This window comes from Leptodactylus fuscus, chromosome 2, assembly GCF_031893055.1.
Source record: "Leptodactylus fuscus isolate aLepFus1 chromosome 2, aLepFus1.hap2, whole genome shotgun sequence".
NCBI lineage: Eukaryota > Metazoa > Chordata > Amphibia > Anura > Leptodactylidae > Leptodactylus > Leptodactylus fuscus.
Window position 1 is genome coordinate 171,063,663 of NC_134266.1, and position 19,080 is coordinate 171,082,742.

A 19,080-nucleotide genomic window follows, 5' to 3' on the forward strand; every position below is an offset into this window, starting at 1 on the left:
CTGAGCATCTCTAGGACCACCCCAATTGTCATGTTCGCACTGTGGATCTCCAGATACCCAAGACTACCTACCAGTACTTTATGGATTCACTCCATGGCTGTCTAGCTGCTGTTCATGCTGCACGTGGCAGTTACTCTGGATATTTGCTGATGGCCATAATAATGTGACTTACCTCTGTAATACGGCCCTCAAATATTGGTATAACTGAATAGAAAGTGCTCAGAAATCTGAACATACAAATGTATCCTAAAGCTGGAGTCACACCTACGCTGGAATCTCCATACGAAATGTGTGAACCCAGTGTAATTGTGTAACACGTATCATGTGTCTATCTGGTATAGATTTTCAGCTTACCCACAGCTGATCATCATGCCCTGGAGGGCTCTTCTTGATAAAAGCACCATAGTAAGTGGCAATATTTCTGTGATGGGAATATTTCTTCAGCATATTGATTTCCAGTTTGATTTCCTCCTCTTCATCCTTTAAATAAAAAAAAAAAAAAAAGAGAGAAATCCCATAAACATATGTAAGGAAACCCTGTATAAGTCATTTAACCATAAAGGGAACTGGTTGTAAAATTGCAATAAAATCTGCATATTAGAAAGCAGGAGAAACTGAGTAGATTAATATATAGATTTGTGGCAAAAAACTCTGTAAAACTATATGTGATTGGACTACCCCTCACACAATTACTCTTTCTAAGCATAGGAAAAAGGAAATGGTGTAAGGGGTGTAATTAATTATTAATTATTAGTAATGGCCCGTTATCTCTGTATGCGTAGTCATGGGTGGAGGGTGTCCAGTCACTGATAGGACCACCCCCTTACAATATACGTTAGATGGTCAACTGACCCAATCAGACACAGATGTCACACATCTAAAGAGTATGGCTAGATTTATTAAGAACCACTGGATCTTGCGACAGGTACAAAAGGGGGGGGGGGACCCAGATTCAGTAGTCCAAAATGTAAAACCATCCTACGGGATATACAATAAATAGGACGACATAATTTCCTAGTTTCAGAATGTTGATTCTGACATTAGAAACCTGCCACACAATAGAACCATACTTATTGACGGACTCCGATTAAGAGGCGACGCCTGGCAGTAGCATAAGAAAGCATGGTTACTTGGGTGAACTGAATCCACCTGATTGTAAGGGGAGACAGGAAGGATTACAAACACCATATGCTCATATTTTTCAAAGACTGAATGCTCCTGAAATATGATACTCATGTCAAATCCTCCCCTTCATTGTCGCCTCCTGTCTGTACTTGGCACATAGTCAAAAGGTAATCTGGTGCTAGACTTAAACATTAGGTTTCCCAACAGTCTGACGCACGCACAAAAAAATAAATGAATGAATAAAGCAATATGGTTTCACTAACATACACTGTACCCATATATGCATGTGTATTTGTATATATGCACACTTGTATAGAGACATTCAGAAATACACAAACGCACACACTACACAGCAAAAGTATGTGAACACTAGATGAGCACACCTTTACATGTGCGTTAGACATCTCAATTCAATATATAGAAAGTCCCAATTCACATCTGCGTTCAGGAATTCCGTTCCCCTCTCCACATGAAAAACGCGGACAGAAGAGTGCTGCAAGCAGTACTTTTTTCTCTGCGTTTTTTGTGTGAAAACAGAGCGGAAACCACACGGACTCCATTATAGTCTATGGGTTTCCTAATGTAATGTTTGTTTTGTAATGTAATGGGTTTTTTAATTCGGATTAGGTTTCTGCTCAGGGGGTCTGCAAGAGGACCCCCTGAATGGAAATATGTGCGCAGATGTGAACTAGGCCTGATACAGCTAAAAGTTCAGCTAAGGAATGAGCATAGGTGTGGATGGAACAATTACTTTCAGCATATGGATCCAGAGAGAGAGTGGAAACCATAAAGCATTTGACAATTGAAAATGTACCTCCCAATCTGAATTAGTATCTGGACTGGACCAACATTCCTAACAAGAATACTGTACTCTGGAATGGTGGAACAATAAGAGGTTGCTTGACTCCACATGACATCTGGCATTGTGTGCAGCTGCTCAACCATGGGAACCTATTTCTGAGCAGATAACTATGGCGTGAGTGATACGGGATGGAGAATTTTGAGCTCAGAAGTAGAGATGAGCGAACAGTGTTCTATCGAACTCATGTTCGATCGGATATTAGGCTGTTCGGCATGTTCGAATCGAATCGAACACCGCGTGGTAAAGTGCGCCATTACTCGATTCCCCTCCCACCTTCCCTGGCGCCTTTTTTGCTCCAATAACAGCGCAGGGTAGGTGGGACAGGAACTACGACACCGGTGACGTTGAGAAAAGTAGGCAAAACCCATTGGCTGCCGAAAACATGTGACCTCTAATTTAAAAGAACAGCGACGCCCAGGTTCGCGTCATTCTGAGCTTGCAATTCACCGAGGACGGAGGTTTCCGTCCAGCTAGCTAGGGCTTAGATTCTGGGTAGGCAGGGACAGGCTAGGATAGGAAGGAGAAGACAACCACAACAGCTCTTGTAAGAGCTAAATTCCAGGGAGAAGCTTGTCAGTGTAACGTGGCACTGACGGGCTCAATCGCCGCAACCCAGCTTTCCCAGGATCCTGAATGGAATACACTGTCAGTGTATTCCCGTATACCCGATATATACCCCGATACCCGTTCCAACGGTGTGCCCCCCCACCTTCACCCCAGAAATACCCTGCAAGTCCCCTAGCAATAGAATTGGGGCTATATACACCCACAATTTTTACTACTGCCATATAGTGCCATTGTCTCACTGGGAATTCAAAGAATATATTGGGAATACAAATACCCTCATTTCTTGCTACTGCCATATAGTGCCAGTTTCTGACTGGTAATTCAAAGAATATATTGTGGTTACGTGCACCCACAATTTTTACTACTGGTATACAGTGCCATTGTCTGACTGGGAATTCAAAGAATATATTGGGAATACAAATACCCTCATTTCTTGCTACTGCCATATAGTGCCAGTGTCTGACTGGGAATTCAAAGAATATATTGGGGTTACGTGCACCCACAATTTTTACTACTGGTATACAGTGCCATTGTCTGACTGGGAATTCAAAGAATATATTGGGGTTATAAATACCCTCATTTCTTGCTACTGCCATATAGTGCCAGTTTCTGACTGGTAATTCAAAGAATATATTGGGGTTACGTGCACCCACAATTTTTACTACTGGTATACAGTGCCATTGTCTGACTGGGAATTCAAAGAATATATTGGGAATACAAATACCCTCATTTCTTGCTACTGCCATATAGTGCCAGTGTCTGACTGGGAATTCAAAGAATATATTGGGGTTACGTGCACCCACAATTTTTACTACTGGTATACAGTGCCATTGTCTGACTGGGAATTCAAAGAATATATTGGGGTTATAAATACCCTCATTTCTTGCTACTGCCATATAGTGCCAGTGTCTGACTGGGAATTCAAAGAATATATTGGGGTTACGTGCACCCACAATTTTTACTACTGGTATACAGTGCCATTGTCTGACTGGGAATTCAAAGAATATATTGGGAATACAAATACCCTCATTTCTTGCTACTGCCATATAGTGCCAGTTTCTGACTGGTAATTCAAAGAATATATTGGGGTTACGTGCACCCACAATTTTTACTACTGGTATACAGTGCCATTGTCTGACTGGGAATTCAAAGAATATATTGGGGTTATAAATACCCTCATTTCTTGCTACTGCCATATAGTGCCAGTTTCTGACTGGTAATTCAAAGAATATATTGTGGTTACGTGCACCCACAATTTTTACTACTGGTATACAGTGCCATTGTCTGACTGGGAATTCAAAGAATATATTGGGGTTATAAATACCCTCATTTCTTGCTACTGCCATATAGTGCCAGTTTCTGACTGGTAATTCAAAGAATATATTGTGGTTACGTGCACCCACAATTTTTACTACTGGTATACAGTGCCATTGTCTGACTGGGAATTCAAAGAATATATTGGGAATACAAATACCCTCATTTCTTGCTACTGCCATATAGTGCCAGTGTCTGACTGGGAATTCAAAGAATATATTGGGGTTACGTGCACCCACAATTTTTACTACTGGTATACAGTGCCATTGTCTGACTGGGAATTCAAAGAATATATTGGGAATACAAATACCCTCATTTCTTGCTACTGCCATATAGTGCCAGTTTCTGACTGGTAATTCAAAGAATATATTGGGGTTACGTGCACCCACAATTTTTACTACTGGTATACAGTGCCATTGTCTGACTGGGAATTCAAAGAATATATTGGGAATACAAATACCCTCATTTCTTGCTACTGCCATATAGTGCCAGTTTCTGACTGGTAATTCAAAGAATATATTGGGGTTACGTGCACCCACAATTTTTACTACTGGTATACAGGGCCATTGTCTGACTGGGAATTCAAAGAATATATTGGGAATACAAATACCCTCATTTCTTGCTACTGCCATATAGTGCCAGTGTCTGACTGGGAATTCAAAGAATATATTGGGGTTACGTGCACCCACAATTTTTACTACTGGTATACAGTGCCATTGTCTGACTGGGAATTCAAAGAATATATTGGGAATACAAATACCCTCATTTCTTGCTACTGCCATATAGTGCCAGTGTCTGACTGGGAATTCAAAGAATATATTGGGGTTACGTGCACCCACAATTTTTACTACTGGTATACAGTGCCATTGTCTGACTGGGAATTCAAAGAATATATTGGGGTTATAAATACCCTCATTTCTTGCTACTGCCATATAGTGCCAGTGTCTGACTGGGAATTCAAAGAATATATTGGGGTTACGTGCACCCACAATTTTTACTACTGGTATACAGTGCCATTGTCTGACTGGGAATTCAAAGAATATATTGGGGTTATAAATACCCTCATTTCTTGCTACTGCCATATAGTGCCAGTTTCTGACTGGTAATTCAAAGAATATATTGTGGTTACGTGCACCCACAATTTTTACTACTGGTATACAGTGCCATTGTCTGACTGGGAATTCAAAGAATATATTGGGAATACAAATACCCTCATTTCTTGCTACTGCCATATAGTGCCAGTGTCTGACTGGGAATTCAAAGAATATATTGGGGTTACGTGCACCCACAATTTTTACTACTGGTATACAGTGCCATTGTCTGACTGGGAATTCAAAGAATATATTGGGAATACAAATACCCTCATTTCTTGCTACTGCCATATAGTGCCAGTGTCTGACTGGGAATTCAAAGAATATATTGGGGTTACGTGCACCCACAATTTTTACTACTGGTATACAGTGCCATTGTCTGACTGGGAATTCAAAGAATATATTGGGAATACAAATACCCTCATTTCTTGCTACTGCCATATAGTGCCAGTTTCTGACTGGTAATTCAAAGAATATATTGGGGTTACGTGCACCCACAATTTTTACTACTAGTATACAGTGCCATTGTCTGACTGGGAATTCAAAGAATATATTGGGAATACAAATACCCTCATTTCTTGCTACTGCCATATAGTGCCAGTTTCTGACTGGTAATTCAAAGAATATATTGGGGTTACGTGCACCCACAATTTTTACTACTGGTATACAGTGCCATTGTCTGACTGGGAATTCAAAGAATATATTGGGAATACAAATACCCTCATTTCTTGCTACTGCCATATAGTGCCAGTGTCTGACTGGGAATTCAAAGAATATATTGGGGTTACGTGCACCCACAATTTTTACTACTGGTATACAGTGCCATTGTCTGACTGGGAATTCAAAGAATATATTGGGAATACAAATACCCTCATTTCTTGCTACTGCCATATAGTGCCAGTGTCTGACTGGGAATTCAAAGAATATATTGGGGTTACGTGCACCCACAATTTTTACTACTGGTATACAGTGCCATTGTCTGACTGGGAATTCAAAGAATATATTGGGGTTATAAATACCCTCATTTCTTGCTACTGCCATATAGTGCCAGTTTCTGACTGGTAATTCAAAGAATATATTGTGGTTACGTGCACCCACAATTTTTACTACTGGTATACAGTGCCATTGTCTGACTGGGAATTCAAAGAATATATTGGGAATACAAATACCCTCATTTCTTGCTACTGCCATATAGTGCCAGTGTCTGACTGGGAATTCAAAGAATATATTGGGGTTACGTGCACCCACAATTTTTACTACTGGTATACAGTGCCATTGTCTGACTGGGAATTCAAAGAATATATTGGGAATACAAATACCCTCATTTCTTGCTACTGCCATATAGTGCCAGTTTCTGACTGGTAATTCAAAGAATATATTGGGGTTACGTGCACCCACAATTTTTACTACTGGTATAAAGTGCCAATTTCTAACTAGGAATTCAAAATGCGCAAGGCTTTCCGGAAAGGGACGTGGACGAGGCCGTGGGCATGGTTCTGGGGAGCAAGGTAGCAGTGAAGCCACAGGGCGTCCCGTGCCTACTCCTGTGGGGCAGCAAGCATTGCGCCACTCCACAGTGCCAGGGTTGCTTGCCACATTAACTAAACTGCAGGGTACAAACCTTAGTAGGCCCGAGAACCAGGAACAGGTCTTGCAATGGCTGTCAGAGAACGCTTACAGCACATTGTCCAGCAGCCAGTCAGACTCTGCCTCCTCTCCTCCTATTACCCAACAGTCTTGTCTTCCTTCCTCCCAAAATTCCGAAGCTTTACAGAACAATAACCCAAACTGTCCCTGCTCCCCAGAGCTGTTCTCCGCTCCTTTCATTGTCCCTCAACCTGCCTCTCCACGTCACGATTCCACGAACCTAACAGAGGAGCATCTGTGTCCAGATGCTCAAACACTAGAGTCTCCTCCATCTCCGTTCGATTTGTTGGTGGATGACCAGCAACCCACCCTCATCGACGATGATGTGACGCAGTTGCCGTCAGGGCATCCAGTTGACCGGCGCATTGTGCGGGAGGAGGAGATGAGACAGGAGTTGGAAGAGGAAGTGGTGGATGATGAGGACACTGACCCGACCTGGACAGGGGGGATGTCAAGCGGGGAAAGTAGTGTGGATGTTGAGGCAAGTGCAGCACCAAAAAGGGTAGCTAGAGGCAGAGGCAGAGGTCAGCAGCTTAGGCGAAGCCAGGCCACACCCGGAATCTCCCAAGATGTTCCAGTTCGTACCCAGCCCCGAAAAACTCCCACCTCGAGGGCACGTTTCTCGAAGGTGTGGAGTTTTTTCAAGGAATGCGCCGAGGACAGATATAGTGTTGTCTGCACAATTTGCCTCTCGAAATTGATTAGGGGCTCTGAGAAGAGCAACCTGTCCACCACTTCAATGCGCCGTCATTTGGAATCCAAGCACTGGAATCAGTGGCAGGCAGCAACGGCAGGACAAAGGCCGCCTGCCGTTCACGCCACTGCCACTGCCTCTGCCACTGCCTCTGCCTCTGCCACTGCCACTGCTGACTGTGCTGGCGATGCACTCCAGAGGACGAGCCAGGACACCACTTCATCTGCCTCCGCCACTTTGTTGACTTCTACCTCATCCTCCCCTGGTCCTGTCTTATCTCCTTCTCCTGCACCATCAAAGGCACCATCAGGCGTTTCTTTACAACAACCCACCATCTCTCAGACATTGGAGCGGCGGCAGAAATACACTGCTAACCACCCACACGCGCAAGCCTTGAACGCCAACATCGCTAAACTGCTGGCCCAGGAGATGTTGGCGTTCCGGCTTGTTGAAACTCCCGCCTTCCTGGACCTGATGGCAACTGCGGCACCTCGCTATGCCGTCCCTAGCCGTCACTACTTCTCCCGGTGTGCCGTCCCCGCCTTGCACCAGCACGTGTCACTCAACATCAGGCGGGCCCTTAGTTCCGCGCTTTGCACAAAGGTCCACTTGACCACCGACGCGTGGACAAGTGCATGCGGACAGGGACGCTACATTTCACTGACGGCACACTGGGTGAATGTAGTTGAGGCTGGGACTGCTTCCCAAACTGGCCCGGTGTACCTCGTCTCCCCGCCTAACATTCCTGGCAGGGACACGAGAAGAACACCCCCCTCCTCCTCCTCCTCTACCGCCTCCTCCTCCGCCACCGCCTCCTCCTCCGCCACCGCCTCCTCCTCCGCTGTTAGATTGACCCCAGCTACGAGTTGGAAACGTTGCAGCACTGGCGTTGGTAGACGTCAGCAGGCTGTGCTGAAGCTGATCAGCTTGGGGGACAGACAGCACACTGCCTCCGAGGTGAGGGATGCCCTCCTCGATGAGACGGCAATATGGTTTGAGCCGCTGCACCTGGGCCCAGGCATGGTCGTTTGTGATAACGGCCGGAACCTGGTAGCAGCTCTGGAGCTTGCCGGACTCCAACATGTTCCATGCCTGGCCCACGTCTTCAACCTAGTGGTGCAACGTTTCCTAAAGAGCTACCCCAATGTTCCAGAGCTACTGGTGAAAGTGCGGCGCATGTGCGCCCACTTTCGCAAGTCGACAGTAGCCGCTGCTAGCTTAAAATCTCTCCAGCAACGCCTGCATGTGCCACAACACCGGCTTTTGTGCGACGTCCCCACACGCTGGAACTCAACGTTTCAGATGTTGAATAGAGTGGTTGAGCAGCAGAGACCTTTGATGGAATACCAGCTACAAAACCCTAGGGTGCCACAAAGTCAGCTGCCTCAGTTTCACATCCATGAGTGGCCATGGATGAGAGACCTTTGTGACATCCTACGGGTCTTTGAGGAGTCCACAAGGAGGGTGAGCTCTGAGGATGCGATGGTGAGCCTTACAATCCCGCTCTTGTGTGTTCTGAGAGAATCCCTGATTGACATCAGGGATAACTCAGATCACACAGAGGAGTTAGGGATAGCATCCGATCCGTCACAGCTGGAGAGTAGGTCCACACATCTGTCCGCTTCACTGCGTTTAATGGAGGAGGAGGAGGAGGAGGAGGAGGAAGAAGAAGAGTTGTCCGATGATGTGATGGTGATACAGGAGGCTTCCGGGCAACTTCGAATCGTCCCATTGTTGCAGCGCGGATGGGTAGACATGGAGGATGAGGAGGAAATGGAGATTGAACTTTCCGGTGGGGCCAGAGGAGTCATGCCAACTAACACTGTGGCAGACATGGCTGAGTTCATGTTGGGGTGCTTTACAACCGACAAGCGTATTGTCAAAATCATGGAGGACAACCAGTACTGGATCTTTGCTATCCTTGACCCCCGGTATAAAAACAACATCTCGTCTTTTATTCCGGTAGAGGGGAGGGCCAATCGCATCAATGCTTGCCACAGGCAATTGGTGCAGAATATGATGGAGATGTTTCCAGCATGTGACGTTGGCGGCAGGGAGGGCAGTTCCTCCAGTAGGCAACCAAGTTCTCACCGGTCCACACAAACGAGGGGCACACTGTCTAAGGTCTGGGACACCTTGATGGCACCCCCTCGCCAAAGTGCCGCCACGGAGGGTCCTAGTGTCACCAGGCGTGAGAAGTATAGGCGCATGTTGCGGGAATACCTTTCCGACCACAGCCCTGTCCTCTCCGACCCCTCTGCGCCCTACACGTATTGGGTGTCGAAGTTGGACCTGTGGCTTGAACTTGCCCTATATGCCTTGGAGGTGCTGTCCTGTCCTGCCGCCAGCGTCCTATCTGAGAGGGTGTTCAGTGCAGCCGGTGGCATCATCACTGACAAGCGCACCCGTCTGTCAGCTGAGAGTGCCGACCGGCTCACTTTGATAAAAATGAACCACCACTGGATAGAGCCTTCATTTTTGTGCCCACCTGTGTAAAGCACCCCAACATGAAACTCCATGTCTGTACTCAACCTCTCCAATTCCTCCGCATCCTCATACTCATCCACCATAAGCGTTGCACAATTCTGCTAATACTAAGCTCCCTCCAACATGATTTCCCCCAACTCTGCTGGTTAGAGGCTCCCTCCACCCTGATTTCCACCAACTCTGCTGGTTAGAGGCTCCCTCTACCCTGCTTTCCCACAACTCTGCTGGTTAGAGGCTCCCTCCACCATGAATTTGCCCAAACTGGGCTGTTTAGAGGCTCCCTCCACCATGAATTGGTCCAAACTGGGTTTTTTAGAGGCTCCCTCCACCATGAATTGGTCCAAACTGGGCTGTTTAGAGGCTCCCTCCACCATGAATTTGCCCAAACTGGGCTGTTTAGCGGCTCCCTCCACCATTAATTGGTCCAAACTGGGCTGGTTAGAGGCTCCCTCCACCATGAATTTGCCCAAACTGGGCTGTTTAGAGGCTCCCTCCACCATGAATTTGCCCAAACTGGGCTGTTTAGAGGCTCCCTCCACCATGAATTGGTCCAAACTGGGTTTTTTAGAGGCTCCCTCCACCATGAATTGGTCCAAACTGGGCTGTTTAGAGGCTCCCTCCACCATGAATTTGCCCAAACTGGGCTGTTTAGCGGCTCCCTCCACCATTAATTGGTCCAAACTGGGCTGGTTAGAGGCTCCCTCCACCATGAATTTGCCCAAACTGGGCTGTTTAGAGGCTCCCTCCACCATGAATTTGCCCAAACTGGGCTGGTTAGAGGCTCCCTCCACCATGAATTGGTCCAAACTGGGGTTTTTAGAGGCTCCCTCCACCATGAATTGGTCCAAACTGGGCTGTTTAGAGGCTCCCTCCACCATGAATTTGCCCAAACTGGGCTGTTTAGCGGCTCCCTCCACCATGAATTGGTCCAAACTGGGCTGGTTAGAGGCTCCCTCCACCATGAATTTGCCCAAACTGGGCTGTTTAGAGGCTCCCTCCACCATGAATTTGCCCAAACTGGGCTGGTTAGAGGCTCCCTCCACCATGAATTGGTCCAAACTGGGGTTTTTAGAGGCTCCCTCCACCATGAATTGGTCCAAACTTGGCTGTTTAGAGGCTCCCTCCACCATGAATTGTTCCAAACTGGGGTGGTTAGAGGCTCCCTCCACCATTAATTGGTCCAAACTGGGCTGGTTAGAGGCTCCCTCCACCATTAATTGGTCCAAACTGGGCTGGTTAGAGGCTCCCTCCACCATGAATTGGTCCAAACTGGGGTTTTTAGAGGCTCCCTCCACCATGAATTGGTCCAAACTTGGCTGTTTAGAGGCTCCCTCCACCATTAATTGGTCCAAACTGGGCTGGTTAGAGGCTCCCTCCACCATGAATTGGTCCAAACTGGGTTTTTTAGAGGCTCCCTCCACCATGAATTGGTCCAAACTGGGGTTTTTAGAGGCTCCCTCCACCATGAATTGGTCCAAACTGGGCTGTTTAGCGGCTCCCTCCACCATTAATTGGTCCAAACTGGGCTGGTTAGAGGCTCCCTCCACCATGAATTGGTCCAAACTGGTTTTTTTAGAGGCTCCCTCCACCATGAATTGGTCCAAACTGGGTTTTTTAGAGGCTCCCTCCACCATGAATTGGTCCAAACTGGGCTGTTTAGAGGCTCCCTCCACCATGAATTTGCCCAAACTGGGCTGTTTAGCGGCTCCCTCCACCATGAATTGGTCCAAACTTGGCTGTTTAGAGGCTCCCTCCACCATGAATTGGTCCAAACTGGGGTGGTTAGAGGCTCCCTCCACCATTAATTGGTCCAAACTGGGCTGGTTAGAGGCTCCCTCCACCATTAATTGGTCCAAACTGGGCTGGTTAGAGGCTCCCTCCACCATGAATTGGTCCAAACTGGGGTTTTTAGAGGCTCCCTCCACCATGAATTGGTCCAAACTTGGCTGTTTAGAGGCTCCCTCCACCATTAATTGGTCCAAACTGGGCTGGTTAGAGGCTCCCTCCACCATGAATTGGTCCAAACTGGGTTTTTTAGAGGCTCCCTCCACCATGAATTTGCCCAAACTGGGCTGTTTAGAGGCTCCCTCCACCATGAATTGGTCCAAACTGGGTTTTTTAGAGGCTCCCTCCACCATGAATTGGTCCAAACTGGGCTGTTTAGAGGTTCCCTCCACCATGAATTTGCCCAAACTGGGCTGTTTAGCGGCTCCCTCCACCATTAATTGGTCCAAACTGGGCTGGTTAGAGGCTCCCTCCACCATGAATTTGCCCAAACTGGGCTGTTTAGAGGCTCCCTCCACCATGAATTTGCCCAAACTGGGCTGTTTAGAGGCTCCCTCCACCATGAATTGGTCCAAACTGGGTTTTTTAGAGGCTCCCTCCACCATGAATTGGTCCAAACTGGGCTGTTTAGAGGCTCCCTCCACCATGAATTTGCCCAAACTGGGCTGTTTAGCGGCTCCCTCCACCATGAATTGGTCCAAACTGGGCTGGTTAGAGGCTCCCTCCACCATGAATTTGCCCAAACTGGGCTGTTTAGAGGCTCCCTCCACCATGAATTTGCCCAAACTGGGCTGGTTAGAGGCTCCCTCCACCATGAATTGGTCCAAACTGGGGTTTTTAGAGGCTCCCTCCACCATGAATTGGTCCAAACTTGGCTGTTTAGAGGCTCCCTCCACCATGAATTGTTCCAAACTGGGGTGGTTAGAGGCTCCCTCCACCATTAATTGGTCCAAACTGGGCTGGTTAGAGGCTCCCTCCACCATTAATTGGTCCAAACTGGGCTGGTTAGAGGCTCCCTCCACCATGAATTGGTCCAAACTGGGGTTTTTAGAGGCTCCCTCCACCATGAATTGGTCCAAACTTGGCTGTTTAGAGGCTCCCTCCACCATTAATTGGTCCAAACTGGGCTGGTTAGAGGCTCCCTCCACCATGAATTGGTCCAAACTGGGTTTTTTAGAGGCTCCCTCCACCATGAATTGGTCCAAACTGGGGTTTTTAGAGGCTCCCTCCACCATGAATTGGTCCAAACTGGGCTGTTTAGCGGCTCCCTCCACCATTAATTGGTCCAAACTGGGCTGGTTAGAGGCTCCCTCCACCATGAATTGGTCCAAACTGGTTTTTTTAGAGGCTCCCTCCACCATGAATTGGTCCAAACTGGGTTTTTTAGAGGCTCCCTCCACCATGAATTGGTCCAAACTGGGCTGTTTAGAGGCTCCCTCCACCATGAATTTGCCCAAACTGGGCTGTTTAGCGGCTCCCTCCACCATGAATTGGTCCAAACTTGGCTGTTTAGAGGCTCCCTCCACCATGAATTGGTCCAAACTGGGGTGGTTAGAGGCTCCCTCCACCATTAATTGGTCCAAACTGGGCTGGTTAGAGGCTCCCTCCACCATTAATTGGTCCAAACTGGGCTGGTTAGAGGCTCCCTCCACCATGAATTGGTCCAAACTGGGGTTTTTAGAGGCTCCCTCCACCATGATTTGGTCCAAACTTGGCTGTTTAGAGGCTCCCTCCACCATTAATTGGTCCAAACTGGGCTGGTTAGAGGCTCCCTCCACCATGAATTGGTCCAAACTGGGTTTTTTAGAGGCTCCCTCCACCATGAATTTGCCCAAACTGGGCTGTTTAGAGGCTCCCTCCACCATGAATTGGTCCAAACTGGGTTTTTTAGAGGCTCCCTCCACCATGAATTGGTCCAAACTGGGCTGTTTAGAGGTTCCCTCCACCATGAATTTGCCCAAACTGGGCTGTTTAGCGGCTCCCTCCACCATTAATTGGTCCAAACTGGGCTGGTTAGAGGCTCCCTCCACCATGAATTTGCCCAAACTGGGCTGTTTAGAGGCTCCCTCCACCATGAATTTGCCCAAACTGGGCTGTTTAGAGGCTCCCTCCACCATGAATTGGTCCAAACTGGGTTTTTTAGAGGCTCCCTCCACCATGAATTGGTCCAAACTGGGCTGTTTAGAGGCTCCCTCCACCATGAATTTGCCCAAACTGGGCTGTTTAGCGGCTCCCTCCACCATTAATTGGTCCAAACTGGGCTGGTTAGAGGCTCCCTCCACCATGAATTTGCCCAAACTGGGCTGTTTAGAGGCTCCCTCCACCATGAATTTGCCCAAACTGGGCTGGTTAGAGGCTCCCTCCACCATGAATTGGTCCAAACTGGGGTTTTTAGAGGCTCCCTCCACCATGAATTGGTCCAAACTGGGCTGTTTAGAGGCTCCCTCCACCATGAATTTGCCCAAACTGGGCTGTTTAGCGGCTCCCTCCACCATGAATTGGTCCAAACTGGGCTGGTTAGAGGCTCCCTCCACCATGAATTTGCCCAAACTGGGCTGTTTAGAGGCTCCCTCCACCATGAATTTGCCCAAACTGGGCTGGTTAGAGGCTCCCTCCACCATGAATTGGTCCAAACTGGGGTTTTTAGAGGCTCCCTCCACCATGAATTGGTCCAAACTTGGCTGTTTAGAGGCTCCCTCCACCATGAATTGTTCCAAACTGGGGTGGTTAGAGGCTCCCTCCACCATTAATTGGTCCAAACTGGGCTGGTTAGAGGCTCCCTCCACCATTAATTGGTCCAAACTGGGCTGGTTAGAGGCTCCCTCCACCATGAATTGGTCCAAACTGGGGTTTTTAGAGGCTCCCTCCACCATGAATTGGTCCAAACTTGGCTGTTTAGAGGCTCCCTCCACCATTAATTGGTCCAAACTGGGCTGGTTAGAGGCTCCCTCCACCATGAATTGGTCCAAACTGGGCTGGTTAGAGGCTCCCTCCACCATGAATTGGTCCAAACTTGGCTGTTTAGAGGCTCCCTCCACCATGAATTTGCCCAAACTGGGCTGGTTAGAGGCTCCCTCCACCATGAATTGGTCCAAACTGGGTTTTTTAGAGGCTCCCTCCACCATGAATTGGTCCAAACTGGGTTTTTTAGAGGCTCCCTCCACCATGAATTTGCCCAAACTGGGCTGGTTAGAGGCTCCCTCCACCATGAATTTCCCAAAACTTGGCTGTTTAGAGGCTCCCTCCACCATGAATTGGTCCAAACTGGGCTGGTTAGAGGCTCCCTCCACCATGAATTGGTCCAAACTGGGGTTTTTAGAGGCTCCCTCCACCATGAATTGGTCCAAACTGGGTTTTTTAGAGGCTCCCTCCACCATGAATTGGTCCAAACTGGGCTGGTTAGAGGCTCCCTCCACCATGAATTTCCCAAAACTTGGCTGTTTAGAGGCTCCCTCCACCATGAATTGGTCCAAACTGGGCTGGTTAGAGGCTCCCTCCACCATGAATTGGTCCAAACTGGGGTTTTTAGAGGCTCCCTCCACCATGAATTGGTCCAAACTTGGCTGTTTAGAGGCTCCCTCCACCATTAATTGGTCCAAACTGGGCTGGTTAGAGGCTCCCTCCACCATGAATTGGTCCAAACTGGGTTTTTTAGAGGCTCCCTCCACCATGAATTTGCCCAAACTGGGCTGTTTAGAGGCTCCCTCCACCATGAATTTGCCCAAACTGGGCTGGTTAGAGGCTCCCTCCACCATGAATTGGTCCAAACTGGGGTTTTTAGAGGCTCCCTCCACCATGAATTGGTCCAAACTTGGCTGTTTAGAGGCTCCCTCCACCATGAATTGGTCCAAACTGGGGTGGTTAGAGGCTCCCTCCACCATTAATTGGTCCAAACTGGGCTGGTTAGAGGCTCCCTCCACCATTAATTGGTCCAAACTGGGCTGGTTAGAGGCTCCCTCCACCATGAATTGGTCCAAACTGGGGTTTTTAGAGGCTCCCTCCACCATGAATTGGTCCAAACTTGGCTGTTTAGAGGCTCCCTCCACCATTAATTGGTCCAAACTGGGCTGGTTAGAGGCTCCCTCCACCATGAATTGGTCCAAACTGGGTTTTTTAGAGGCTCCCTCCACCATGAATTGGTCCAAACTGGGGTTTTTAGAGGCTCCCTCCACCATGAATTGGTCCAAACTGGGCTGTTTAGCGGCTCCCTCCACCATTAATTGGTCCAAACTGGGCTGGTTAGAGGCTCCCTCCACCATGAATTGGTCCAAACTGGGTTTTTTAGAGGCTCCCTCCACCATGAATTGGTCCAAACTGGGTTTTTTAGAGGCTCCCTCCACCATGAATTGGTCCAAACTGGGCTGTTTAGAGGCTCCCTCCACCATGAATTTGCCCAAACTGGGCTGTTTAGCGGCTCCCTCCACCATGAATTGGTCCAAACTTGGCTGTTTAGAGGCTCCCTCCACCATGAATTGGTCCAAACTGGGGTGGTTAGAGGCTCCCTCCACCATTAATTGGTCCAAACTGGGCTGGTTAGAGGCTCCCTCCACCATTAATTGGTCCAAACTGGGCTGGTTAGAGGCTCCCTCCACCATGAATTGGTCCAAACTGGGGTTTTTAGAGGCTCCCTCCACCATGAATTGGTCCAAACTTGGCTGTTTAGAGGCTCCCTCCACCATTAATTGGTCCAAACTGGGCTGGTTAGAGGCTCCCTCCACCATGAATTGGTCCAAACTGGGTTTTTTAGAGGCTCCCTCCACCATGAATTTGCCCAAACTGGGCTGTTTAGAGGCTCCCTCCACCATGAATTTGCCCAAACTGGGCTGGTTAGAGGCTCCCTCCACCATGAATTGGTCCAAACTGGGGTTTTTAGAGGCTCCCTCCACCATGAATTGGTCCAAACTTGGCTGTTTAGAGGCTCCCTCCACCATGAATTGGTCCAAACTGGGGTGGTTAGAGGCTCCCTCCACCATTAATTGGTCCAAACTGGGCTGTTTAGAGGCTCCCTCCACCATGAATTGGTCCAAACTGGGCTGGTTAGAGGCTCCCTCCACCATGAATTTCCCAAAACTTGGCTGTTTAGAGGCTCCCTCCACCATTAATTGGTCCAAACTGGGCTGGTTAGAGGCTCCCTCCACCATGAATTTGCCCAAACTGGGCTGTTTAGAGGCTCCCTCCACCATGAATTTGCCCAAACTGGGCTGTTTAGAGGCTCCCTCCACCATGAATTTGCCCAAACTGGGCTGTTTAGAGGCTCCCTCCACCATGAATTGGTCCAAACTGGGTTTTTTAGAGGCTCCCTCCACCATGAATTGGTCCAAACTGGGCTGTTTAGAGGCTCCCTCCACCATGAATTTGCCCAAACTGGGCTGTTTAGCGGCTCCCTCCACCATTAATTGGTCCAAACTGGGCTGGTTAGAGGCTCCCTCCACCATGAATTTGCCCAAACTGGGCTGTTTAGAGGCTCCCTCCACCATGAATTTGCCCAAACTGGGCTGGTTAGAGGCTCCCTCCACCATGAATTGGTCCAAACTGGGGTTTTTAGAGGCTCCCTCCACCATGAATTGGTCCAAACTGGGGTTTTTAGAGGCTCCCTCCACCATGAATTGGTCCAAACTTGGCTGTTTAGAGGCTCCCTCCACCATTAATTGGTCCAAACTGGGCTGGTTAGAGGCTCCCTCCACCATTAATTGGTCCAAACTGGGCTGGTTAGAGGCTCCCTCCACCATTAATTGGTCCAAACTGGGCTGGTTAGAGGCTCCCTCCACCATTAATTGGTCCAAACTGGGCTGGTTAGAGGCTCCCTCCACCATGAATTTGCCCAAACTGGGCTGGTTAGAGGCTCCCTTTACCATGAATTGGTCCAAACTGGGGTTTTTAGAGGCTCCCTCCACCATGAATTTGCCCAAACTGGGGTGTTTAGAGGCTCCCTCCACCATGAATTTGCCCAAACTCTGCTGGTTAGAGGCTCAATCCACCCTGATTTTCAAAACAAATGTTGGTGCCAACCTCAACTTACTACAATGGCCAAATTCACTGCTGGTGACAAGCTCTCCTCACTGCAAGTGCCAAATACACATGTTTCAAGGTGTTTTCCTACTGTCAGAGAGGTGGTATTGAGTGTGTAAAGTGTGTAGTTGTTAGGCTGTGATGTTGGGGTAATAGAGGGTCTTTGGTGTGTTAGATGCCCCCAGACATGCTTCCCCTGCTGTCCCAGTGTCATTCCAGAGGTGTTGGCATCATTTCCTGGGGTGTCATAGTGGACTTGGTGACCCTCCAGACACGGATTTGGGTTTCCCCCTTAACGAGTATCTGTTCCCCATAGACTATAATGGGGTTCGAAACCCGTTCGAACACACGAACATTGAGCGGCTGTTCGAATCGAATTTCGAACCTCGAACATTTTAGTGTTCGCTCATCTCTACTCAGAAGTTTTGTTATTTGCCGATTTGTGCTCTTGCCATTTATAATCTGGCTAACAGTTATTACCCCCACTCCTGCCCCCTAGAAACAAGCAGCTCAGGCAGTGAATCATCCTCTTCGGGTCAGTCCCACATCCTTTAATAATTCTGCGCCATTGAGCTGACCCACTTGAACTCAATAAGCAGGGAAGTTTCTGGATACAGTATTTTTAGTTGTATATAACTGGGCCAGCTTACCAAGACCACTCTTAGCCTAGACCAGCCTTCTAGACCAAGAAGCACTGCATGCCCATTATTAAATTGCCACATCTATTAGCAATTTGTGGTGCTTTGGCTGCTAGGAACTTGCATAAATTTCAGCCATAATTTACACAATGAAAAACAATGACAACACAAAAAAAAAAAACTAAATAAGAAGGACATTATTCCCTAAATAAACGAACAACAGAACTGTATGAGAGGTTAAATATTCGTAAGATGCGAACAGGACCTCTGTCTACAGTGAGAGCTCAGGACCATATGGTCCAGAAAATCCACTGTCACCTGGGAGCCCGTTGTAATCCTTCACCACAAAGCACTCCAAGAGACTATCAGCAGCGCTGCCTCTTCTGCATGGCGAGGAGAATACACCGCCATCCCAGGTGTGAGCAGATTACTAGGAGGATTGACCTACTGACTACATCAACACTGTGCATTTAGATTATAGCAGCCTGGCTGAGGTCATGCTGGGATAAAAAGAAGCAGACACACAACACAGCTTACAGTTAATGTCTTTCCTTGCAAGAAGAGCCAGACCAAAATTATTTGCTGCTTCACTGTAGGACTTGGCAGGCTTCAGCCAACTACTGTTAATGATTTTTTTCCTGTTTCTTCATACTGCAATACTGTGTAACCTCAACTACCCTGGGATAGCAGGAATGACACCAAAATGCTTAAGAGGCAGAATGTCTTTCATATATTGATATGGATATAGGACCTACCACAGCTGTACGGCTTCTGACAGACAGAACATATGCCTACACAGTCAACACATCACCAATGTAACAAATAGATTTAGCCACCATCTGAACAGCAATTTTAGTAGCA

General features: G+C 47.9%; 1 protein-coding gene across 4 annotated transcripts in view; it reads right to left on the reverse strand.

Annotated features, from left to right (window-relative positions):
• Positions 1-19,080, reverse strand: part of MAP4K4 (mitogen-activated protein kinase kinase kinase kinase 4) — a 121,346-nt gene that overhangs the window by 52,228 nt on the left and 50,038 nt on the right. For all 4 annotated transcript variants that reach the window (XM_075265154.1, XM_075265156.1, XM_075265153.1 and 1 more), the window contains exon 4: positions 355-480. In XM_075265154.1, coding sequence (XP_075121255.1) covers positions 355-480 — 126 coding nt within the window. The remainder of the gene's footprint in view (positions 1-354; positions 481-19,080) is intronic.